The sequence below is a fragment of the Acomys russatus genome, chromosome 4, assembly GCF_903995435.1.
Source record: "Acomys russatus chromosome 4, mAcoRus1.1, whole genome shotgun sequence".
Taxonomy (NCBI): domain Eukaryota; kingdom Metazoa; phylum Chordata; class Mammalia; order Rodentia; family Muridae; genus Acomys; species Acomys russatus.
This window is the reverse complement of record NC_067140.1, coordinates 7,925,484-7,951,639: the sequence shown is the minus strand read 5'-3', so window position 1 is coordinate 7,951,639 and position 26,156 is coordinate 7,925,484. Positions and strand designations below refer to the sequence as shown.

The 26,156-nt window shown below is 38.6% G+C and overlaps 1 protein-coding gene across 6 annotated transcripts in view; it reads right to left on the bottom strand.

Annotated features, from left to right (window-relative positions):
• Ralgapb (Ral GTPase activating protein non-catalytic subunit beta) overlaps nucleotides 1–26,156 on the bottom strand; it is an 81,047-nt gene that overhangs the window by 38,220 nt on the left and 16,671 nt on the right. The window contains exons 4-17 of one of the 6 annotated variants that reach the window (XM_051143690.1): nucleotides 25,908–26,071; nucleotides 23,646–23,781; nucleotides 21,698–21,829; nucleotides 18,200–18,378; nucleotides 16,307–16,455; nucleotides 15,979–16,195; nucleotides 13,654–13,689; nucleotides 12,216–12,417; nucleotides 9,989–10,156; nucleotides 9,449–9,563; nucleotides 8,673–8,820; nucleotides 7,444–7,508; nucleotides 5,159–5,288; nucleotides 3,307–3,440 (exon numbers count right to left, since the gene is read on the bottom strand). In XM_051143690.1, coding sequence (XP_050999647.1) covers nucleotides 3,307–3,440; nucleotides 5,159–5,288; nucleotides 7,444–7,508; nucleotides 8,673–8,820; nucleotides 9,449–9,563; nucleotides 9,989–10,156; nucleotides 12,216–12,417; nucleotides 13,654–13,689; nucleotides 15,979–16,195; nucleotides 16,307–16,455; nucleotides 18,200–18,378; nucleotides 21,698–21,829; nucleotides 23,646–23,781; nucleotides 25,908–26,071 — 1,975 coding nt within the window. Of the gene's footprint in view, nucleotides 1–3,306; nucleotides 3,441–5,158; nucleotides 5,289–7,443; nucleotides 7,509–8,672; nucleotides 8,821–9,448; nucleotides 9,564–9,988; nucleotides 10,157–12,215; nucleotides 12,418–13,653; nucleotides 13,690–15,978; nucleotides 16,196–16,306; nucleotides 16,456–18,199; nucleotides 18,379–21,697; nucleotides 21,830–23,645; nucleotides 23,833–25,907; nucleotides 26,104–26,156 lie in introns of all 6 variants that reach the window. The other 5 variants (XM_051143686.1, XM_051143687.1, XM_051143691.1 and 2 more) reach the window with 5 other exon arrangements.

Below are 26,156 nucleotides of genomic sequence, written 5' to 3'. Positions count from 1 at the left end.
TTCGTGGTTGATTAGCAGGGACTCTTACCCTAAGCTATATGCCTAACCCTCAATGTTAGCTATTTATATAAAAGTATTTCAATGTGACTCTAATTACATTTCCCTAACAACTAATGATATTGAGGTACAAAAACTCACCTTAAAGGAGAGTGCCACTATTCCCTGGGTTTGGGTCCTGGACTGCATAAAAAGGAGGAAGCCAGCTGAGCACAAGCATTCATCTGCTCTCTTCTTCCTGACTGAAAACTCAACATGACTAGCTGCTTCAAGCTCCGGCAACCTTGACATTCCTGCCATAATGGACTGTACCCTTTAACTGTGAGCCAAAACAAACCCTTACATCCTTAACTAATGCTTTTTTACATTTAAGTCTATACAATCTGTTTTTAGCTGAGTTTTGTACCTACCATATACAAAGCAGGTATGAAACCAAGTTTTCTATCAATATCACTGGTCTAAAAGACTAACCTTTCTCCTTCGAGTTATCTTTGCACCTTTGTCAAAAAACAGACAGCCACATAAATGTGGTCATGAAGTCTCAATTACAGACCACTAGTCTATTCATTCAAGCCCATTCTAATTTATGAAATCAGATAGTATTAGTTCATTACATATGATGACACAGGTCCAGAGCAGTGCTTTAACCAAGCTAATTGCATCTTAAACCAAAAGTGGACCACAAGTTACAGGGAGCAGTACCTCTCTCTTTGTATGGTCTACCATGTCTCATTAATAGCTATCCTAATGTTATATATATCAGCAACTGCTCCTCACATATCTACTACATTTGGGGATTTTTGAGGTAAGTTCCAAGTAGTGTTGAGAACATACTAGGTTTTGGTTTTTTTCTTCCTCTCTATTTTGTCTCTCACAGCTTGTAAGACAACTTTGACATACAGGCCTAAGCTTTTTTTTTTTTTTTTTTTTTAAGATTTATTTATTTATTTATTATTTGTACAGTATTCTGTCTGAATGTGTGCCTACACACCAGAAGAGGGCACCAGATCTCATTGTAGATGGTTGTGAGCCACCATGTGGTTGCTAGGAACTAAACTTAGGACCTTTGAAAGAACTGACAATGCTCTTAACCTCTGAGCCCTCTCCAGCCCAAAGGCCTAAGCTTTATCATTCCAGATACTACCACTTTGTGGTGACTATCACGTCATGAGCACAACGTAGTTTATACTTTTATCTCATAACACCAAGTGGTATATGGAAAATAATCTTTCCATTTTAATAATAAGAAGTACTCAGATGCTAGTGAGGATGGTGAAAAATTGGAACCCTTGTAGGTTGCTGAATGACAAAGGACTTAGTAGCTGTGAAACAACAATCTGCAGTTCTTCAAAAGTAAGACAGAATTGCCATAAACCCAAGACTTTAAAAAAAAAATATTTAATTTTAATCTATGTGCATTTGTGTGAGGGTGTCAGATCTTGAAGTTACAGACAGCTGTGAGCTGCCATGTTGGTGCTGAGAATTGAACCCGGGTCCTTTGGAAGAGCAGGCAGTGCTCTTAACCACTGAACCCCAAGCCCAAAATTTTTACCCCTTACTATATCCCCCAAAGGACTGGAAACTGATATTCCCAACAAATACACATACACTCACAGCAGCTCTAGGAATAAGAGCTAAGGATGGAAACAGTCTAAATACCTCATGACTGATGATTAAGCAAACAAACAGTGATAATTACATTCAGCCTAAGGTTGTGCAACTATAAAAGGGGGCTGAAACTGGGGCTGAAGAGATGGTTCAGTGGTTAGGAGCACAGTTGGCTCTTCCAGAGGTCCTGAGTTCAATTCCCAGCAACCACATGGTGGCTCACAACCATTATAATGTGATCTGATGCCCTCTTCTGGCCTGCTGGCACACATGCAGATAAGAGTACTCATATGTAAAATAAATAAATCTTTAAAAAAAAGGAAGGGGGGTGCTGTCAAGTGAGAAGGACAGACACTCCTAAAATGGCACACATTACATGATTTTTCATAGTGATGCCTTTGTGTGAACAGTCCTGATTAGGTAGATGCAAAGAAATAAAGTGAAGACCAGTAGCTGTCAGAGAAAGTGGTGGTTGGGAGGGTATGCAAGGAAGCAACGCTTTGAGGCTTTAGGGATTTCCTGTGGGCCCTTGTCTGCAGGAGGAGACGCTTGCTCCTGGTATGCTTCGTGCTTGGACATAGGTGAGCGGACCCCCCTGCTGATAACAACCCACCAGACCCAAATGCGTTAAAAAGATAGTTCCTTGCAGACCCTAACCCACACAAAACATGTGCAAAGGCCTTGTTTGTGACCGGTTCTCAGGACGAGCCTTCTTCACCTAGCCTCCAGAAGGCTGAAGAAAACTCTGTGACCCAGCCTCCCGGAGAAAGGAGCCCACAATTTCCTTTTGAGGTAACAAAAACACTCTGAAAGTGTAGGTGGTGGGTTGCACTACACTGAAAATGTACTAGTAGCCACTGAATCACCTGCTTTAAAATGGTTAGTTTTATGTTCCACAAATTTGAGAGAGAGAACAAGAAAGAGACTGGGGTGTTAAGTGCAAATGGATCCCACTTCTAAGGTTTTAAAAAACTGAAATAACTGAGCGAAAATTAAATATATAGTCAATTTTTGCTCAATACTGATCACAGAAATGCTTTATAATAAACTCTTTCTTAAAAAGATTCATTCATTAAAAAAAAAAAGATTCATTCATTTATTTATTTAATGTATGTGAGGACTCTCTCTGCATGTATCCCTGCATGCCAGAAGAGGGCATCAGATCACAGATGGTTGTGTGCCACCATGTGGTTGCTGGGAATTGAACTCAGGGCCTCTGGAAGAGCAGGCAGTGCTCTTATCTGCTAAGCCATCTCTCCTGTCCCTATAATAAACTCTTTAGAAAAACAATAAATGCACTATTATGTGTAAATAATCACCAGTATTGAAATGTTTTCTGTACCTTAACCTTTGCTCCTATTTTCTGTTTCTTTTTATGTTTTTTTTGTTTTTGTTTTTTTTTTAAAACAGGGTTTCCTTGTGTAGTCTTGGTTGTACTGGGAACTCACTCTATAGACCAGGCTGGCCTTGAACTCACAAGATCTGCCTGCCTCTGCCTCCCAAGTGCTGGGATTAAAGGTATGCGTCACTACCGCCTGCTGTTCCTATTTTTCATTTTGCAAAATTTTACTTGGAGGTTCAATTTTGAATACACTGGGTATAAAATACACATGTATTCTGACAACAGTAAAATACCCACACAAAAAAGAAAAAGAAAAGCATGACACAAGTCTGCTAGGCTAAAATAAAGAGCTGTCTTACCTTTGCTAGGCCAGAGAGGAGTTCTAGAGCCGCCAGGGATATGCTCATATCTTGTCGCCACTGGGAGTTGAGTCTTTGGGTGACGAGATGAATGCTGCGAATCAGGAGCCCAGCAGCTGAATCTGTATTAAGAGCTAGGATATAACCCAATGCCACATCCACAGGGAGGGAAAACAACTAAGCATTAGTAACAGAAGCACAGCATTCCACCAGGCACAGACCACAGCAGCCACAATGAGCACAGTGGGCACCCATACAGAGCTATGCTCCCCACCCACCGCCTGAGCACCAGGCCTGACTGATGGTGCACAAGGCACACATGGGTCTGGGCCAGCTTCTAGCTGCCAGTCCACAATATTATGGACTTGGCAGTTTCAGTAAAATTTTTGTAATAAAAAATGGCATTTTAAATTTTTAAATTAATAATTTATAGAGTTTTATCTTCAAAAAGAACAATGAAAAGGCAACCGAGTATTTTCTAGAGTTTTACAGAGGTAAGGATTCAACCTCATAGCCTCCTCAGATGGCAGGAATTATCTTAAAGCATCTGCTGAAATGACAGGGTTTAAACCAGTAAAACCCACATGCAATGCCTTTTCAAACCCATGTTTACATTTAGCTCTTTAGCACTACTTTAATAACCTTTAAAAAGGTTAAATAACCAAGTCAATGTTTTTACTTGGGCTTCAATTTTATATTAAAGTAATTATTACTTAAAGAGTGAATTCCAAGAAATTAAACTATAATAAATTAAATTGTAATTATAAAGAAAGCTTTAGGGGCATTATACCTGTGGATCCTATCAGAAAGAGGGCAGTGACAACAGAAAAAGGAATGATCATTAAAGAGAGACAGTCACGTGACACTAACACAAATCTGGATTTCTTAGTAAAAAATATGGCATAACAAGCAGAGCTCACTAACACCAACTGAAAATGCTGGAACAAACAATCACTTCAAACACTTATATACAACACATGCGATAACACAAAATAATCTTTAGTTTTGAAATGTCTTAGAAAGTACTAGAAAGAGAAATTCAACCTAGAGAATGCCTAAATCTACATAAGTAGCAGCAATTTAAATGCACTGAATATTCTCATAATGATTCTGTATCTGACATGCTGAGGGGAATGTATCATAAACTTCAATGGAAAGCATGCCTCACGAACACGCTCATATAGTCTCCAGATGGTTAAAAAGTCAAGCTCTCAAGCTCACATGTAGGGAATTAGATATGTTAATCTCATGGAATAAACACAGATTCAATCACTATTAGCATTTCTGCATAAAAACATTACAAAATGTTTACACTAAGTCCATAAAATAATTGCTCAGTGTAAAGGACATCACTGAATAAGATGCTTTGCTGGCAAGTGTTTATTTAGCAGGACAAAAAATGTCTCTTTATTCTTGTAACTGAGGAACCTAACAAGACAGAGTATCTAAGTTCTAATATGAAGGCTCATGCTCCTTGAGGTTTTCCTCTCAGTCAGCCTCCAACTACAATTACATGGCTCACTGACCACCTCTACCATTATTCTCAGAGTTCTGAACAAGCCCCACATCTTATGTGAGCCTCTATCACCAGTGCCTGGTATAGAACCCAGACTTTTCATCATAAATGTCTAGAAGATCTAACAAACTTCAAAACAGCTACAATAAATCCAAAAAGTACCTTTTCCTTAGTTTTTTAAAAAAACATCTTCTATTATACCTAAGTAGATAAAATTTTTATTTATGTTTTCAATTCTTGAAAAGTTTTAGTTTTGCTTATTTTATAAATCTTGCTTTATTTATAAAGAATTAATACATGTGTAAATGCTAACAGACTGTTTTAAAAACAGCTTACCATAATCCCTTAGGAGAGCTTGAGCAGGTCTCTCGCTATCAGGCGTTGTAGGTTCTGTGCTTCCTCCACTTGCTGAACTAATGCCACTGTTAGTGCGACTATGACTCTTCAGGTTATTTTCTCCACCACCCTAGTCAAATGAAAGTGAAACAAGATGAACAGTTTACAAATATAAAAAGAGGTTAATTATTAAAATCTTTATTAGAGTTGAGGCTGTGGCTCAGAAGTACAGCACTTGCCTCACATGCATGAGGCCCTGGGTTCATCCCCAGTACTGCAAATGTCAACAGACTAACTAGTACAGGTGATATAAACTGACAAGGGTTAAATCACTGTGGTACTGTTGCTCAGATGCCATTTGTTAAGAGGATATGCAGGGTTTGATAACTACAGGCATCCATACTGAAGTCTCCTGTGCTATTTTTTCAAAGGACTACCTTAGAGCCCTTTACATATGCTAGAGTTCACTAACTAATGACTGAGTCGTTAAGGAAAATACCTTAACATGCCTCTAGATCAAAACCTCAAAACAAGAATATAATCTTCAAATAAAGAAACAGGGATAACACAGAGAAACCTTGTTTTGAAAAAAAAAAAAAAAAAGATTGGGAGATGAACTCAGTCACGAAAGTGTCTGCCACTCAAGCGTGAGGACCTCAGTTTGATTCCCTAGAACCTACTTTAAATTTTAAAAATGCCAACGGGAGGCAAAGGGCTAGCAAGATGGCTCAGTGGGTACTTGCTTCACAAGCATAAGAACCTCAGTGCAAATCCCCAGCATCTATTTAAAAGCTGGGTACGGCTGCCCACACGGCAGCGCTGTGAAGGGTGGAAACAGGAGCATCCCTGGGCTTGCTGGCTGCCACTCTAGCTCCATGCTCACCAAAAGACACTGCCTCGAGGTTATAGAGCAAAGCAATACAGTAGAAAACCTGGCATCCTCCTCTTACCTCCATGCTAACACCCACCCATACCCATCTGCACACGCACATGAAGACTCACATCCATTGTATATACACACACACATAAACCAGCAACTTTTCAATGTAGTTGTACATAAAGTACAAACAATAAAATACTCTAGTTACTATAAATTCTCATACATATAAGAGCAAATAAATCCATTTGTTAAAGACTTCTTGTGCCTTTCCCCACTTAAACAGAACTCGCTGTACCTAAATCAGCACATTAGCAGTCATGAATTTCCTTAATAAATTTCTCATTTATCTAGCTCATGCCATTATACCTTATTACTTCCCACACAGCCCAGCCTCTACCCCAGATGTAACATGTATCTTTAAGGAAGAAGCAAGAGATGCTGCCCATATCTGGGGAGCTTTTTAATTATTACTTAAAATGCTTTGGGGCACCTGCAAACTTCTGTCTACAGGAATCTGTTAGGGATAGCAGGAACTAGAAAGGCCTTCCTAGAATATTCAGGCCAGGTGACTGGCACTTCAAAACAATCCCAACTGGTGTTTCTCTCATCCAAGATTTCTCAAGGACCTGATGAAGCACTTAACAAACAAAAATTCAAGATATGTGAGGTTTTAAAATAGGATCCTCCCGAGTCAATGAGCTGAAATTTATAAGCAAAATGACTTTAAAAACCAGGTGTGGGGACTGGAGAGATGGCTCAGAGATTAAGAGCACTGGCTGCTCTTCCAAAAGTCTTGAGTTCAATTCCCAGCAACCACATGGCGGCTCACAAACATCTATACTGAGATCTGGTGCCCTTTTCTGATGAAACACTGTATACATAATAAATAAATAAACCTTAAAAAATAAAGCCTTAAAAAAAAAAATTAAAAAAAAAAAAAAAAACCAAGTGTGGGGCTGGAGAGATGGCTCAGAGGTTAAGAGCACTGACTGTTCTTCCAGAGGTCCTGAGTTCAATTCCCAACAACCACACGGTGGCTCAAAACCATCTATAATAGGATCTGATGCCCTCTTCTGGCATGCAGGTGTATATGTGGGCAGAGCACTGTATACATAATAATAAATAAATAAATCTTTAAAAAAAAAAAGCAGGTGTGATAATGCACACCTGTAGAGATAAGAGGATCAGGAGTTTAAAGTCATCTTAAACAACATACACAGTTTGAGACCAGCCTGGGCTACATAAGACACTGCCTCAAAAAATAAACAATGGATTGAGGATACAGCTCAGTGGTAGACAGTTTCTTTAGCATGTGTGAGGCCCTAGGTTCAGTTTCAGCACTGTTGATATGATTTAAATGAAGTCAGAAGAAGATATACTATGATAGATTATATAAGCTTCTTACCATCTCCATTTGGCAACCAATGGCTTCTAAAAGTGCAGAATCTTGAACAATATTTAACATAGCCCCTGCAATAGAAAGACAAACAAAGCAGTTTATATGACATGTAATTACAGTACAATAACTGAGAGCAAAGACAGCATGATTTGGAGTAGTCATACACATAACCCTAGCACACAGAGACCTGAGGCAGAAGGAAGGACTGCTATCAACCTGGGCTACACAGCAATTGCAGGGCTACATAGAAAGACCCTGTGCCTCCTACCCTCTCTCTAAAAAAAAGAAAAGAGAAATTTTGGTAAAGCATTCGTGAAATTCTCTGAGGATTACAAATAAATACATTGATGGGTTAAAAAAGATGCTTTAGAAATCCAAATTCCAAAATTCAAAATATTTAGTTTTTATTTATGTGGGAGCACTTTTAACCCAATGAACCGCTTGTTGCCTGCCTCCAAAGGTTCCCCCCGCACGGCCCCCCTTCAACCACTGCACTGAACTAAACTTCTTACTAAACTTATTTCTCACAATGTTCTCCATATGAACATCCCCCTCTTTAAAATATTTTTCTAACATGTAAAATTTGTGTGCAATTCCCAAGTATAGAATTTAAATGGCTGAATTCTCTTACTTCTAATTTTCCTCCTTGGCTTTTTTCTGTTTCTCCAGCCACATCAAGAGTGACGTGGAAAGGTGTGCTGTCACCTGTCCCTTCAGCTACGTATCAAGCTGACAATGTACCATTTACTACAGAGGCCACCTCTCCCTGCCCAATACCCCACACCACCTAAGGACTCAGTCTGGAACTGAAAGGATAAAGAAGGAAGAAAGCAAGGCCAAAGGAAGGGGAAAAGCACAAACCTTCTCTCCTTAAGTCTTTCTCAAGTTGTTTACTACATTTATTTTACATATATTTATTTGGGGAGAGAAGGGCTATGTGCATTCCATGGCATATTTGTGTAGATGAAAAGACAGCTAAAGCAATTAGCTCTCTTCTTCACCCTACGGGACCTGAGGTCAAACCCAGCCTTGGTGGCAAGTGTCTTCAGCCTCTGGACTATCTTGCCAGATCCTTAAACCTTTTTTCTTTAAAAAGCAAAAACAAAAAACTCTACTTCTGACTCAGAATAGTAACAGTTTAGTTAAGACTTAGGATCCGCTCACCTGTCTCCTCAGGTCATTAGTGCTGGGGTTTCACTTACCAAAAACCAAAACAAAACTGTCTGGACACAAACCTAGAATCATTTGGGTGTTGTTAGGGTCCGTTTCCGTTTGCAAGGCACCTATTAGTATATTCACAAGTCTCAACTTCAGGGACAGAAAAGTTATTGGTTTATCATAAGAAGAGCTGTCATCATTACTAAACTTTCCTTCTAGGACCACCTGGAGGAAAAAAATAAAATAAAAAAGAAGCAACACTTAACATCAGCTACTGAACGTGATGACCCCTTAGGAAAGCAAAAGGACACAAGGGCTGACAGGCTAATGATCCAGGCTTCCAGTCTAATTGACGCCTGTAGTCAGATGTCATTAATCTATAAACACGTGAATGAACAGTAAGCCAAGATATAATGACACTTCTAAAAGAAGAAATACTTAAGCCAGAAAACCTTTATTAATCCATTAGGAATGAGTGTTTATCCATTAGAAATGTATATTTCTAAATATCTGTTTGTTTGTTTGTTTAGTGTTGAGACAGGGTCTCACCGTATAGGCTAGCTGGCCTCAAACTCACAAAGCTCCATCTGCCTCCGCCTCCAAGGCTTGTGTGGCCATACAAGGCTAGGAAATAATTTTTTTTTTTTTTAAGCTCCTATCCCATGTTTAAAAGTGTGGTTTAACTTAAATTAGCATACAAAAACAGAATATAGAATAAAAAAATTAATAATGATGGTTGGCAGGATGCTGAGACGGAATGGTTTTAAGTTTGCGACCAAACTGAGCTACCTAGCAAGACCCTGAATCATGAAATAAAAAATGGGGGGGCGGGGAATAACTAAAGAAACATTACCTCAGATCTGACAGTGCCGAAATGATGAGGGAGAGGCAGCAAAGAAAGCAGGATATTAATGGATGATCTTCTCAACTCTGTTGGATTTACATAGCTTTTGAATTTTGAGAGTTCTCTGCCAAAAAAGTATAAAGTTATTAGTATTTTTCAGCTAAAAAGTATTTTTAGTTACTATGCCATCTTCCCCACAACCCAAGCGTTGTACATATGAGAACTGCTGCTATGTTACACAGTTACTGTTTAAACTGGAATTTGACTGAAAATGAAGGCCTACTTTATAACAGTAGGATCTCAGGCTGAGCTTTCTCTCTCTGACCCATCTAGACCAAGCCAGAAAGGATCTGTAAGCCATGGACATATGAACACTGAAGGCATCCAGGGACTGAAAGGGTATGGATGCTCTTTACTCAATTTAATGTAGCCTGGGTCCCACTGGACTGTGAAAACCACTAGATGGATAAATTAGCATACAGGAGGAAGTACCAAAACAGACCAAGGCAAACTAGACAACTGACACAGGAGTAGAGAATGACAGCTTACCTGTCAGGCAAAATGGTTTCAAGAGCTGAAATAAAGTAAGGAACCACAACATCAATCCCTTTCAAGTCACAGCAGAACAAAGGAGGGGAGTTTAGAATAACGCTGGCCAAGACAGGATGGCACATATAATCATTTATCTGCAAACCTTGAATTAAAAGCATGTAAAATCTAGGAAAGCAAGAAAAAAAATTTAAACAAACTGCTGATCAAATGTTCCCGCATTATTAATATTTTCTACATGGTTCTCTGAAGAGCCTTTGTCCACTCTTCACTCTAATTTCTAGGCTTTCAGTGCTACTAGGAGTCAACAATTCAGAATCATAAAATCCATATCTATTACACTTAAAATTTTTTTTAAAAATCTTTGTAAATCAAATGAGGTAGCCATAACAAAACAGATGTCTGGGTACTTAACAATTGGTGGAATCAATTAATCAAATTCTAAAGCAGTTAAATTTTGCAACAATCCTAAGAAATAGAAGTGGGTCTCTTTCTTCTTTCACTGCTTCTGAGGGGTGACAGAAAGGCGCCCACCAGACTGCATTCATCACAATATGAGGATCACACTAAGATTCCTTTGAGGAAGCCACATCTTCTGTTCCTACAACTCCAACTGCAACCAAGTCCTTAAGCATCCAGTCACCTGCTACTCAAGAGCTCTTCTTACCACACACTTCTTCCTTCTCTGCAAAACTCTCAAAACAATCTCCTCATTCACTGGTGCCTGTTCAACTCATTTCTATCTGTTTTCTGTGCATAGAACTCAACTAAAAACAGGCTTGTAATATGTAATAATGATAAATAGCCCACATGCCCCTGAAATGCAAGACTGAAATTTAAATCCATCATTTGTCCTCTCACAAACCTGATGAGTTTGTCCCATCCCCTCATCCAGTCTTCTGAACAAGATTAGACAGCTCACGTCCCTAACCTTCTTGCTTACTGCTACTGCTACAATTTGGAATAACGCTCTAGCCCAAGGTCTCCCTCAGAGAAATGGGCCCTCCTCATGAGGAATAAACTCCAATACCTATATGACCTTCTCTCACAGGGCTGGTCTTCTAAACAGACTATGACAACTAGGCACTAAGAAGCACTAAGGAAAATGATCTGCAGAGAAGAATGGAGCAGCTTTAGGAGACAAAGGCACAGGAAGCAGGAGGGTTGTTCTGGCCTCTGAATAATCTCCAGCCCGATTCCTACTTTTTAAATGCCTTGCTGTACTGCTTGATGTTACGCTTTATTAAACATCACTAGCATCTTGTAATTTATTCACTTTGACGTAAAGATAAGAGCCCATGGTTAAAATTGTTCTGACCAGTACACACATTTTTCCTATGCCTTATGTTCCAGACCTGGTTCCTCTTCTGGGAGTCAATTTTCCTCTTTCCTGAGCACCTAGCAATACAGTTATCTCAATGTTGTACTTGACTGTAACCTTATTTCAGCAGCCACATAAACAAGTAGTGGAGAAAAGCAAAGCAGAATCAAGATTTATAATTTCAGAAGAATAACAGGTCTGAAGTGCCATGGTGAGAACAGAGTAAAGAGAGACATACGAGAGTCAAATGCTGTGAGGCAGGAGTTGAAGAAACACCTCAAGATAAAGGAAACAGAGGCAAATGAGGCCTAGACTCTGGCCTCAGCAGCTAACTGATGGCAGAGCCATTCTCAGATGATGGAAAAGACAACTCTATCCAACCTCCCAACAGTCTAAACACTACCCACCCTTTCTAAATTCAGTACAAACATCTAATAGCATGCCACAACTCTTTCCTAACACTCTAGGCTAAGTATGAGCTGCTGCTTCCTCCAAACACTCACAGCTGTTTATCTGTGTCTCTCCTGTCACTTTTTGGTTCCTATTGAATCACTGTAGGTTGGCATAAACTCCTTGAAGTAAAGATGCACAGCTGATTTATTTCTGGACTGTATACAAAACCCACTCTTGTGCCAAAAACCTGGTAACAAACTATTGTAGTACTTCCAAATCTTTCCAGAATTTACAAATAAGTGATAGAATAAATAATAGCTCTAAAATAGAATCTTAGAAGTCTTTACCAGATCTGATTTTACAGAAGAATTCAAGCAAGTTTCAATTACATAAAGACACTGGCAGGTATTTCAGACCAACAATAGCTTAATGATTTAGCCTACCAAGCCATGCCACAACTGTTTCACCATCAAATGATACAAATGCAAAAATAAACAAAAAAAAATCTAAAACCTGGATAAATAGGCTGGCAGAATCTCTTCTCCAGTCTTCTTGCTACAAAAAATTCTACATAATGTCCCACAAGCCTCAGCTCTTCCTGCTTCATAGTTATCAGGAAATTCACTTGCATCAAACACAGGATTGGAAACCATGGTGTCTGTTGACATTTGGGACCCTTTCCGCCGAAACTCCATGCTAGCTTGTGTTGCAATGGCTGGGGAGAGAAGAGGAACATATTATTATTTATGTCAAAGTGCCAAATAGGCTCATGGGACCCTGGACACAAAGATCAAATATTGGTGTCATTACATTACGACTTCAATAGAATCCAATGATGCTTTTGTTGAGCAACTATGTCTTATTTTTTTTAAAGGGCTCTCTGGTATCTTCTTTGAAGTGGATAGCAATTTATTTACAATAGCATCGTCAACAGACTCTACAAAAGGAATTTTTTCATTAAATTTCCAGTCAGAAGATCACAATTGTATACATCTGCATAGAGATATATACAGAATTTGCCTTTTCTATTATTTATTTTCTGTTTTTTTTCCTCCTTCTATAAAATGATGCTTAACTATTAAAAAAGGTAACAATTATAATTTGTACAATTAATCCAAATGGACAAACTAATTACGAGGACAACTGCATGCCAGTTTGAATACTTTATGACATGACAAGGTAAGGAAGGGAACAGAGTAAGGGAAGAAGAGAGGGCATTCCCGCCACCCCCCAGCCTCAAAACACACACCGAAGAGCTGCCCAACCAAGCAAATGAGAATGAATTTTAACAACCACAGACAGCAGCAAACTGGAGGTTGATAAATCAGAAAACTAGGTTGGTAAGGAGGATTATCATGGTAATTTGTTGTCACCAAAACAGAAGCCCTTCGAAAGTTGCTTTTAACAAAAGATTTCATAGCACAGAGATCACTCTGAAATCTTTTATTACGCTACATAAAAATGTTTCAATTGTTTTGTACTGATAGGAGGCTTAATAGATACAGAGTCAAGCATAAATCTTTATGCAACTTCCCATGAGCCATTTTAGTTCAGAATAAGCTATCCAGCAATAATACATTTGGAAAACACTACATGCAGAATGCATACAAATCAAACACTAAATCTGTATAAAAATAAGCTTAAATCTTAAAAAAAAAAAAAAAAAAAAAGAAAGAAAGAAAGAAAGAAAAAGAAAAAAGCCAAAACACAGTTAGTGCAAAGTCCTGGAATTCATGACATGACCAGACTAGTATACAGAAATAATGGGATTGATTCAGGCAGATTAATTTGTTTTTGCCAACAATCTTCCCCATTCAAAACACAGAAAAAAATAGTTTCTTCCCAAGTGCAAAAACTACAATAGACAATGACAATCAAAATTTTTAATGGAATTATGGAAAAAAATAAAAACATGACTGCAATTAAGGAGAAGCTTCTGGTTCCTACTTACAAGATTTATAAGAAAGAAGAATTTGGATAAAAGATGCTGCAAGATAATAGAAATAAATGGAAACAAATCAAAGGACAGCAGTAATATAAAATACTTTAAAGATGGTGAAATTTTACAATAAATTAAGAAGCTTTTTAGCTTTTTAAAAGTTAGATTCAAAGCTTTACGATACCACAAGCTAATTTAAAAACAGGAAATTGTGCATTCAGGTCCAAAATTATGATTTTGTATCATGCAAAACAATGAACAAAGAAAATTACACAGCTACAAAGAATTGAGGTTTTGAACTGCCTATAACGTGCATTAAAATTTTTAGTTCATTAACCCTTCCCAGCTCAATGTTACTTTCACAAAGCACAGTGCATGAGGTAAATTGAAAGCAAGTTCAAAGAAGCAAAGCAAATACTTGAGTTAAAGGTGAACTACATGGCAGAATTCCTTGATGGCAGCCAGTACTTAGAAAACACATGAGACTCCCAACTCCTGTGCCTCCCATCCAAGACTTCACGACTGGCACCCACAAGCACTCTAAATCCATTTTAACCATTAGACCAAATCTCCTGGGTGATGTAACAGCCTTTAGCGTCCCTGGACATAGACAGGATTGTCTCTCCTTTCTCCTCCAGGCAGAAAGTTAAGAATGGAGGGAAAATGAGCTGTTGCTCACTTATCATTTGAATTCTGGTTCTATCTTCTAGTACAGGGGCAGACAAAGCTGTTACAAACTCCCCAGAGATAGAAAGCTCTAGATTCTCATGATACAAGCCTACCAGAAAACAGCAAACCGAGCCATGCTAGATTCAGAGATTTCAAGACCAACGCTTCCATACTCAACAGTTAGGTTACATTGTAGGAATTATGCCTTATCAAAATAAAGAAATAAATAGATATAGATAGATAGATAGGTAGATGGCTGAATCACTGGAAAATACCATATAAATTAATAATCTTGGTTCAGAAAATTCAAATACATGACACTAGGTTATGTTGTAAGAATTATACGTCATTAAAACAAATAAATAGATGATGGAATCATTGGACAATACCATATAAATTAATAAACATGGTTCAGAAAACTCAAAATATATGACACATAACATAATGAAAATATACCCGTGAATAGTTTATAATACTTTTCACTTACTCAAACTCATGAATTAAATGTAATGAAGAAATGGTAAAATATGAAGTACCTGAATTTGAACAAACTAAAGCAAACAAAAAAAAATTTTTTTCTAAGTAACTCATGCAGCCCCATAACCCATAAAAACTTCATACCTAAAATTTTCCTAAATTATTTAAAAATTTCCTAAGACCATCCAAAATAATTATATTTATAAGCTATTCACAAGCACACACCTTGCTTGAATGAGCTTCAGAGAAAAGCAGAGCCCCTATGAACACTATTAATTTTATGCTTGGATTCAACACTTTCCCTAGAGAACAATACTATCAGAAAGTAATACTATCAGACATTTTTTACTTCAGTCTGTCTCTAAGGCCTGTATAAATTTACTTTTTAAAAAACAACTAATACACTCATTAATGTATAAACATAGTAGCTGGCACATACTAACAGCAGCTCCATAAACAGCCACTATTATTATTCAACTATGCAAGACAGATGATAACCAATCAAAACATTCTGCACTACTTCACCATCCATTTGGCACTAGCTCCATGCATAATAGTAAGATGACAAACCCAAGTTTATGCTGCAGTAAAATCTAATAAAGATACTGGGGTTGACTTGGTAATTCTCTGAAAATCTTACAAATGTACAGAGCAGATCATATTTTCTCTAGACTAAAATCTGAGATGTTAGGGTCTACCACAAAGCAAGCAGAAAATTCCTAATATTTATATGCACTGATGATTAAATGGCTGTGAAAAAAAATCTAAGAAAACATTTCAATGAGTAAATTTTCATTCAAAATCTTTAATTGTTCATATATCTATCATTATCCTGGCTGACATGAAGAGAATTTCCAGGTCATCTACAAAAAGGAATTTGATTCAATAAAAAGTGCCTAACCTGAAATGCTCCCCACCAAAAAAAAAAAAAAAACTCAAAAAACCAAACAAACAACAAAAAAAAAAAAAAAAAAAAAAAAAAAAAGGGAAAGCTTCATAAAATATACATAAAAGGACAGATAAGAAAGCTTCACAAGTTTCTGTTGGTTTAGCTGGAAGGGGTTAAGCACAATATATTGCTTGGTGAGAAACAGAGTGCTTTTCAAGATCTGTATTAATCTTGCAGGTAGGAAAGACTAAAGAGAAAGAAACAGAAAGGGGTGATGACTACGTGTTTCTGGGCATATTTACCAGTCATGCTGCTGTCTCTGTTTATCCCATTATGGAGTTTACAGTGAACAAATGCTGCATCGAATAACCACGATCCAAAGAGATTCAAGATGCTGTTAACCTTTGGTCTCCGAGGGGCAGGCAGCGGTCTGGGTTCTGAACTAGTCTGATTTGGACTTGACAGAGGAGAAGTGGAGGATGCCTGGTGCTGGACTTTTGAAGTGTGAGCAGTAGTAACCTACCAGAAGAACACAAGTAAATGTCCACAGTCATGAAAAGTTGGAGAAAGTTGCAGGACCTGTAGAAGAATTTCATAAACCAAACAATGATGCTGAATGCTCGTTCTTACTGTACTTGTCTTCATTGTAGCCTTGTTCACAGTAACAGCCCGGTGCCTCCGGTTATGTGGGGGTGTGGTGTTCACAGCAGCACTCTGAGGCATACTTAATCTATTCACGGGTGTTGGGGGAGCACTGTCTGATCGGGGTCGAGAAATGCCTTAAAAAAAAAATGTGCGAGAAGGGTTGGTTTGGTTTTTGTTTTTAAGAAAAAACGGAGTTGCCCCAGGATCTATTTACTCTTTCTTCCTGAGCAACAGAATCCCATTTCAGTTGCAAAAGAAGACAGAAGAAATAACTGTTTTCAAGCTTCCCTTGTAACACAGCGTGGCCATGTTCTAAGATCAGAGAAATAGGCTTCAATCTATTTCTCTAAATAAGTAATCACTTCATGTAAGATGACTGGATACATTTCCCAGGAAAGGAAGCTTCCCTGTCCTTCCTGACTCCTGGACAGAACTGCTGTAACCCTTTCATCATCTAGATTGTGTACATCAAAAAGAACAGCCACCGAACAGAAAGGTCTTGGCAGTGATCAAACTACTACAGAACATCACTGCCTGGCCTGCGTCACATGTGTGAATACAAAGTATTACGTGTCCACCATGGACAGCTTAGGCTGTTATGTGGCAGCAATATAATCAGAAAAATCTATTAACTGTGTTTTTTCTATTTTTTAAACTTTAATATTTATAAAACTGGCAAATAAAAACAACACACACCACAGGGGGGGAGGTGGTACACTCCTTTAATCCCAGTAGTCAGGAGACACAAGCAGGCAGATTGAGTTCCAGGACAGCCAAGACTACACAGAGAAACCCTGCCACAAAAAAACAAACAAACCAAAAACAAAACCCACCAAAATTAACCAGAAACCAAAGTCTTCACATTTCAATGACTATCTAGCTATTCTGTACAATCCAGTGTGGAGCCTCACAATATAATTTTCATTTTTACCATCAAATACATTTTCATGCACTTATTTACCATCAAAACCAAAAAGTCATTAACAGACGAAAAACTTACAACTATATGATACATTTAACACATACACATAACGATTATTTTAGAAAGTGATAGCTCTAAACATCACTCTTTTTCTTTCTTTTCTTTTCTTTTTCTTTTTTTTTTTTTTTTTTTTTTTTGGTTTTTCAAGACAGGGTTTCTCTGTGTAGCCTTGGCCATCCTGGACTCAGTTTGTAGACCAGGCTGGCCTCGAACTCACAGCAATCTGCCTGCCTCTGCCTCCTGAGTGCTGAGATTAAAGGCATGCGCCACCACGCCCGGATCACATCACTCTTTTTCAACAGATTAAAAATATTTTGGCAGATGGGTGTGGTTCTACACTCCTGTAATCCCAGCACTTGGGAGGCAGAGGCAGGCAGATTTCTGTGAGTTCAAGGCCAGCCTGGTCTACAAAGTGAGTCCAGGACAGCCAAGGCTACACAGAGAAACCCTGTCTTGAAAAACTAAAAATGAACAAAACAAAAAACTTTTTTTTTTTTTTTTTTTTTTTTACTTTTTTGTGTATTATCCTACGGAAAACTAAAACACTGGTTCACAAAAGGCACAGTTTACCAATGACACCCATGCAAACAGACCCAAGAGCATTTCAAACTACTTTCATCAGTAAACTGTGGAATGAGCTTTATAACTGGCAATCTGTTTTGCAAATTATTTGTATAATTTCTCCATTTATCTACTAGATTACTGATGTTTTCTTGGTATTTTTGTTAGTAGCATCCTAACTATCACAATTTGCTGAAAATAATGCTTCCCAGATCGGTATTTGCCATCAAGTTTGTTTCTCTTTCTCTGGGCTTCTCTATGAGGTTCCAGCATCAAACTATAGAATATCTATACACAGCTCTTCAAACACCTAAAAAAACACACACAAAATTCACCTAAGAACGCATCCACCAAACAGCTGATTCCACGCATGGCACGGAAGAATATCTGAGGCAGATGTTTAAGGCAGGGGTACTGGCTCAGCTCCTGTGGCATCCCGCTCACATTCAGGAACTGTTCCTGAAACTTGGGGGTTGAGCTTATAATGGCTGGGTTACTCAGATCCACAGGATTACTATTGAAAAGGAGAAAGAATTCATTACACACTTAGAAATGTCTATAGCAATAAAAATGTATGCAATCCAATTTAAGAAAAATCTGTCATAGTGGTATACATCTTTAATGCCATCATTCTGTGGACAGAGGCAAGCAGACAGATCTCTGAGTTTTGGGCTAGTCAGCTCTATATAGTGAATTAATCCCAGGACAGCCAAGACTATCTAGCGAGCCTCTGTCTCAAAAATAAAAAACAAAAGAAGCAAAACAACAACAATGAAAAACAATAGGATTACTTCACTTCTTTGATGTGAAGAGGAGTCTGACTTTGATGAGCTAGGGACTCAAACATAAATGTTTCTCTATAGGCTTGCAGGCTTGTTTGTTCATTTGCTTTTTTAATGTTTTTATTAATTCTTTGAGCGTTTAATAAAGTATTTCTGTTTTACTTGTTTGTTGAGACAGGGTATCATTATGTAGTTCTGGCTGGCCTGGAGGTGGCTATGCAGACAATGCTAGCCTTGAACTCACAGAGATCCAATTCTGTCTGCCTCCCAATTAAAGGTGTGATATCCAGCTTGTTCTTTTTTTTTTTTCCCCCAGACAGGGTTCTCGGTGTAGTCTTGGCTGTCCTAGACTCCCTTTGTAGACTAGGCTGGCCTCGAACTCACAGCGATCTGCCTGCCTCTGCCTCCCGAGTGCTGGGATTGTTCTTTCAGAAAGCAAAAAAACCAAGAACCTACTTTCTTCATAGAAGAAAGTCAAAGTAAGACTATAAAGTTTTAGTTTTTTAAGAATTCTTTTCACTAGGCATGGTGGCTTATGCTTTTAATCCCAACACATAGGAGGCTGAGGCAAGCAGAGCCTCGCCTACAAGGCTGTTTCTGTCTTAAGAGAAGAGAAGAGAAGAGAAGAGAAGAGAAGAGAAGAGAAGAGAAGAGAAGAGAAAAAAAGATGCAAAATATTTACTGTTTGGAACTAAGTTACAGAAAGCAAGTCAACAAGAATCTCATGAAAATTTTAATATAAACATCTGTCCATATGTATGGACATATCAACAAGTGCAAGGACAACATCTGAGAACAGCATTAGTGAAAAATCAATGGGAACCTTGTTGTTTTCCAGGAAAAAAGATGAAGCTGCTCTATTAGATGAGGTTCTGCTTATATTCCGCATCACACTCAGCCCTCTCCCCAGGGAATCTGCCAATGGGCAGAAGTGGTCCTTCTGAGTACTCCTCATAGCCCTGCTTCTGACCCACCTGCAGCTCACTTAAACAAAAACAAACTTATCCAAAAGGAATCCATCCAAACGCCTGTGAGAAATCCACAACCATGTTAACCTAATTAACAAAAATAAATTGACCTAATGTACCTCTTTTGAGAGTATGAGTGCGCAGAGGGAAGGGTCCAGTACCCTAAAAGAGCCAGAGCTGGAGCCACAGTGCTCACATCTGTTCATGCCACTAAATTACATATTCCTGAAAGGCAGGGGGACCAGAGACAGGGGGACCAGTGTGCTAGAGAGACAGTATGTATGTACAAGGGAAATGAGAAAGCTGAGAAAGAGAAAGCCAAGTGTTCTTTGTTCAAAAACAACATTCAAGCAGGTTCCCCAACCAATCAAGTTTAATGAGGGGGGTTTCCAGGAACACAATAGCTCCCCCCACTGGGACAATAGGTGGTGGTGCACACACTTACCCAGGTTAAAATACACTGACTAAAACAACAAGTATTATCTCAAGAACAAAGATAAAGCCAAGGAGATCAATTAGGAATGCAGAAAGGAGAAAATATTAGGCAACAATTTTTTAAATTAAAAAAAATTTTTGAAAACAGAGACTTATGATGAAGTTATAGACATAGCATGAAACTCACTAAAACCCATACTAGCTTTAAAACTTGTGATCTTCCTGCCTCATATAAAGATATAGTAACCTAACAAAGGCCAGCTTCTCACTATCTTAGCAACATTTAGAAATAATAACATAAGAAATATGCAAATTTTATAAATAAAACACTTCTGTTAGCTATGTAAGGCTCTTAAAGGAGGGACCTCAGGGTAACTGACCACAGTGGCTCAATCCCAGTACTCAGGAAGCTAAGGTAAGGACAGTAGGTTCAAGGCCAGTCTGAGCTACACAGCAAAGGCCCTGTCTCAAATAATAAATAAATAAAGGAGGGAAGTATGTTTAGGTATGCTTATCATGTACAAACCCAAATTCAAGTCACTAGCAGCAAATAAACAAAAAATGTTTAAAGGGGGGCTGGAAAGAGACTTAATGGTTAAGAGTGCATACTACTCGTCCAGTGACTCACAACCTTCTGTAACTCCAATGCTATGGATGTGATGTCCTCTTTTGCCACCTAAGGATACCCAAATGCACAGCATACACTCACACGGAGAGGTACACATACACATTAAAAATTTTTTTTTAATTTAAAAGTAGATCCTAGATATACCACAGTACTTATATTTGGTAGAGGTTAGCTTTTTCTACTTTCCTTTTCCTCCTCTGTTCCCTTTCTAAAAATGTTATTTTCTTGAGCCAGTGAGGTGGTAAATGGGCTAAAACACTTGCCACTGAATGCTGCAAGCATGATGGCTTAAATTCAATCCACAGACTCCATGTAAAGTAGGAAAGAACCAATTCTCCAAGGTTGTCCTTGGGGCTTCATATATGTGCCAGGCACGTGTATTTACATCTGCACACACATCATAATACACACAATAAATAAATGACATTAAAAAAAAAAAGAAAGAGCAGGAAGGGAAGGAGGTTTACTCTTCTGTGAATCTCCACCCCCACCCTGCCTTAGTTTTTTGAGACTCAGAACCCTCTCTGTAGATCAGGCTGGCCTCGAACTTAGAGATCCGCCTGCCTCTGCCTCCCAAGGGCTAGGATTAAAGGTGTGAGCTACCATCACCCAGCTTCTTCTGTAAAATTTAAGGTCTACTTCTGAGTGAAATTTTCAGTGAGGCTGCTAGACGAGGGTGCTAAGACTAAGACTGATGACCCAGTACTGACAGAGAGGAGCACAGCACCTCAAGTCCCCAATGAATGTGACAAAGTCCTAGGAGAGACATCATCATCAAAGACGCAGCAACAGGCAAGAAACAAGTTCTAGAGAGAACAGTCACGAACAGCCGAGGACAACCCAAGCACACTGGAATGGAGAGAGCAGGAGGCCCGTGACGCAGATGTGCATGCTGTTCAATTCAGCTCTGTCTAGTGGACTGTGCTTAGCACTCACATGCTGCATTGCAGCAGAAGCTCAGTGTGGTTCTTGCCCTAAGATCCACACTAGGTAAAGAAAGCAGGAGTAAAATGACAATACCTTAGCATGTGTAAAAATCGAAACCATGTTTGTGCAACACACTCATTGTCCATTTCTGGAGGGATCAGATTGGCATCTTCATCAGGAACTTTAAACGGGGGAAATGAAGGACCATACGTAAAGCGGAGCAATCTGGAAAATATAACCACATACCACTACATCCATTTCTTTTTTCAGGTTTTTGTCTTGTTTTTCTTTTGATGGTACTGAGGATTGAATCTAGGCCTCACACATTCGAGGCAGGTGCTAACCTCTACCAAACTATATCGCAGCCCATTTTAACTTTTTAAAAAAAAACAAGATTACAAAGATTACAGTCCTGTACTAGCAGATCCAGCTACTAAGTCCATTATTAACAAAATTAGGCATACATTCAAACATAATACAAAAAAAATAGGTTAAACATGCCATGGCTAGACGAAAAGGCTGTATGAAAATGATGACTCACCAAAACAATAAACTGCAAGGGATTTCCAGTTTTTTAAAAAATAATTTAAACTTTTATCTGAAATATCCAAACTATTTAAGTTAGCTTATTATTTATACAACTTGCAAGTAGTAAATTATGTATTTTTGTTAGTGTACCGATATAATTACTTTATTAAACATGAAAGTATCATGTAAATTATTTCTTTCCTGTTGTTTTGGTTGGTTGGATGGTTTTGGGTTTTGTGTTTATTTTGAAGCAGAGGCTTACTATTTAGCTATGGCTGGCATGGAACTCACTATGTAGACCAGGTTGGCACTGACCTCACTACATATACCAGGCTGGCCTCAAACTCAAAGGTCTGCCCCCTCCTTTCTCCTGAATTCTGGGATTAAAGGTGTATGCCACTATATTCAACTTCCTATTATTTTTAAAAAATTGGTAACACTGTAAATTCTTCAATACAACTAAGGTATAATTTGTTCATAACAACTTTATATGATATTCAAAATTCAGTATTTATATATTTAGAATATAGTACATTTTTATTACATGTTTTAAGACTTTTTGAAGCCATTTAACTAAATGACTGCATATGTAAGGATTTTATTTTAATAAAATAATCAGGCTGGTTATAGTGGTGCATGCCAGTAGGATTTGCTGAAGGAGACGGAGGCAAGAGGATAACGAGTTTGAGGTCAGCCTGGGCTACACATTTTAGAAACCCTGTCTTGAAAAACCCAAACCAATCAGAATATATAAAAAGCTAGGAGCTGGGCATGGTGGTGCATCCCTTTAGTCCCAGCACTTGGAAGGCAGAGGCAGGAGGATTCCTGTAAGTTTGAGGCCAGCCTGGTCTACGAGTGAGTCCAGGGGGGAAAAAAAAGATGTATAAAGTATTCCTCCAACAAAATTTCTAAAGTAAAAAATAATCAGAACAGCATTATTAAATTATATAAAAGTATAAAGCTACTAAAAATGCAACCTCAAGAATTATTTACAAATAAATGCATATAATTAAAATTACTTGAATCAGACATCAAATGAAAAACACAGGTAAACAATACTATCTCAAACTGGGTTTTTGTCTTGTTTTTAATGAAAGAGGACTAAATGAGGGAAAGTACATTAAAAAAATTTCTATACATTTAAAAACAGTTTTAACTGATGGGATGTTTCACTCTATATTTTCCAATATTTCTATTATGAACATGTATGGCTTTTTAAATCAAAGCTAATTGAAAGAAGACACAGTATCAACCACCATCCATGACATACCACGCATGTAGAGGTCAGAAGACAACTCTGTGGAATCTGATCTCTCCTTTCGCCTTTACAAGGGTTCTGGGGGTTAAAGTCAGGCTGTCAGGCTTACATGGCAGGTACCTCTATCATTAGCCATCTCCCTGACCTCTTTGTTTCTTTCTAACAGGCTTTTCAAAATGTATCCCATGAATCCCATAAAGACAGGACCAGAGCAGTTGCCTCAAGGTCTGATAGATGAGGCCCACAATGACCCACCTGGAAGTGAGTGCACAGATGACCTTGCTCCACTGCTCCACCACTGCAGGGTGGTGTCTCCAGTTAGCCACCATCTCCTTGGCTGTCTTCCAATAAGGAGGTGTTGGGAAGCACCGGGTGCAAGCTAGTAACCAAACTTCAAAGAGAACACCAATCAACTTCTCTGCTAGATTCTCAGCAATGCCACCTAGCCAATGAAAAGAAACATATCTTCGGCACACTTATTTTTAAAACAGAATCTTTCATTTATTATAATAGAAAACTGGTCAAAAATTAAATAGTTGTAATGCTAATGTCAATTTTTTCAAATAAGTAAATTGAGAAATTCAGGAGCAAGCTCCTATGAAGGAATCAGAGAACATCAATGAATTATTTTTTGAGAATTTCCAAACTGTCCTGCTAATTTTTAGTATAGCTCTTAAGGTCCTAGCTAGAGGCAAACAGGAAAGAAAGAAAAAGATGACACCAACAATTAGTGACCTCTACAAGTCATCTTCTATGGCAAGGAGTTCACTCATGATCTCACATAATCCTCTCATTTATTTCTGCAGGACAAATATTTGTAAATGCCTATTAGCAGCTGGGTGCAGTGGCACACACCTGTGATCGAGCACTTGGGGAGGCAGAGACTCGTGGATTGATGTGAGTTTGAGGCCAGCCTGGTCTACAAACTGAGTCCAGGACAGCCAAGGCTACACAGAGAAAGCCTGTCTCTGAAAAAAAAAAAAAAAAAAAAACCAAGAAAACCTATTAGCTTTTTGTTTAAGGACACGATGCTGTCATGTATCTAAGTTAACCTGGGATTTAACTGTGGAGTCAAGGGTCCAATCTTTCTGCTTCCATCTCTCCAGTGCTGGGATTATAGGCGTGAGCCACCATGCCAGTATATCCCCACTTCATTCAGCCAATAAAAAAGGAATCAGAGAAATTCCAAGGTCTTCCTAACTCCAAGATCTGTAATAAATGCTCCAGGTGCATAAAGCTGCCCTTCAGCAGAGAATGACAAAGGGAAAGCTAAGCACTGGCACCGGGCAAGGCCAAGCCTTAAACAGAAGGCAGAGCTGTCCTTCTAGTCAAAGTTCTTAAACCAGAAGGGGCAGTGGACTTTACCCAGCACAGCTCAAGAAAACAAAGTTACACTGGAAGGAAAAGTAATTGGAACGTGCATATCAAACAAGCAAAATGAAAGTTCCAATAATCAGGAGCCCAAGGAGAGGGACAGTTGCCTGATTCTTAGTGCTGACATCAGTCACTGGCACAGGGCACCAATAGCAGATGAGCAGCAATGAATCAGTGCTGTGACTGGCAAGCTACTGTCAAGACCAGATTGTATTCCTATCATGGATCCTTGCCCACATTACAATTCTACAACTCCTTCCAGACATTTCCTTGGTCACTGCATCTATCTGATAACACAAGAACACTAACTTTATGTTAGCAGAGAGAATACACAAAGAACAACAGAATCTGGAACTCGAGTATCAACTTATAGTTTATGCATACTGGCTTTAATGTACAAAGCATGCCTTCTGAAATACACTGTAAAACTGTATTAAAACAGAGGCTTTTTATAGCTAGCTAATGAATGTCATACTTCCAAATCAAGCACCTTAAGACTTTTGAGAAGAAGAAAAAGAAGAAAAAATGACTTTTGAGGTTTTATTTGCCAAACAAGCTATTTTCTGGGCTCAGGGTGGAGCTCAGTCTCAGTCGTTAAGTGTTTGCCCAAAACTGGCCATTTCCTTAGTATCTCAAGGGGAGGTTGAGAGAGAGAGAGAGATCTCATCATCATTCCTATCAAGCTATCAGATTCTACTCTGATAACAACTTTGCCATGCAGTGCTTTATCCACAGACCCTAATCTATCATGTGATTATGCTCTATACTGCTGCACAAAACAAACTACTGTTCCCATTCTTCTCCAACATGCTTAATTTCAAGTCCTTCTCTACAATAGCAAAATAATCACTGAAGGTAAAATAACTTAGACACAAACACACACCCTTTCTTTTGTAGGGCAGGGTCTCACTATGTCACTCTAGCTGGCCTGGAACTTAGTATGTTGACAAGGCTGGTCTTGAAGAGATCCACCTGCCTCTGCCACCTGAGCTCTGGGATTAAAGGTATATCTTTCCAGCCTAAAAATTGTTACCTTTGGTTTGTCAACAGTCTTACCAAAATTTGAAATTTACACTGAGTCTATCATTCACTAACTATATATTTGGAGCTCAGAAATATATGGGGAAAAGTTCATTAACAAACCTTGAACAGTTGGTGGGGCCAGAAGTATGTCATTAATTTGCAGAAGAAACAATAGTAAGACTTCCCAGGTTTCTCGAGCCATGATGGATGACTCATGGGCCAGTTTCTGAATAGCTCTCAGAACCTGTAAGCATAGTCGGATCTGACTGGAGCCCTGTTCCTGTCTGAAGAAGACAGACAGATATCACTGACAGGCCTGGAAGAGAGACAGCAACAGCCAAAGAACAGAAAGCTTACTGACGCAGAACA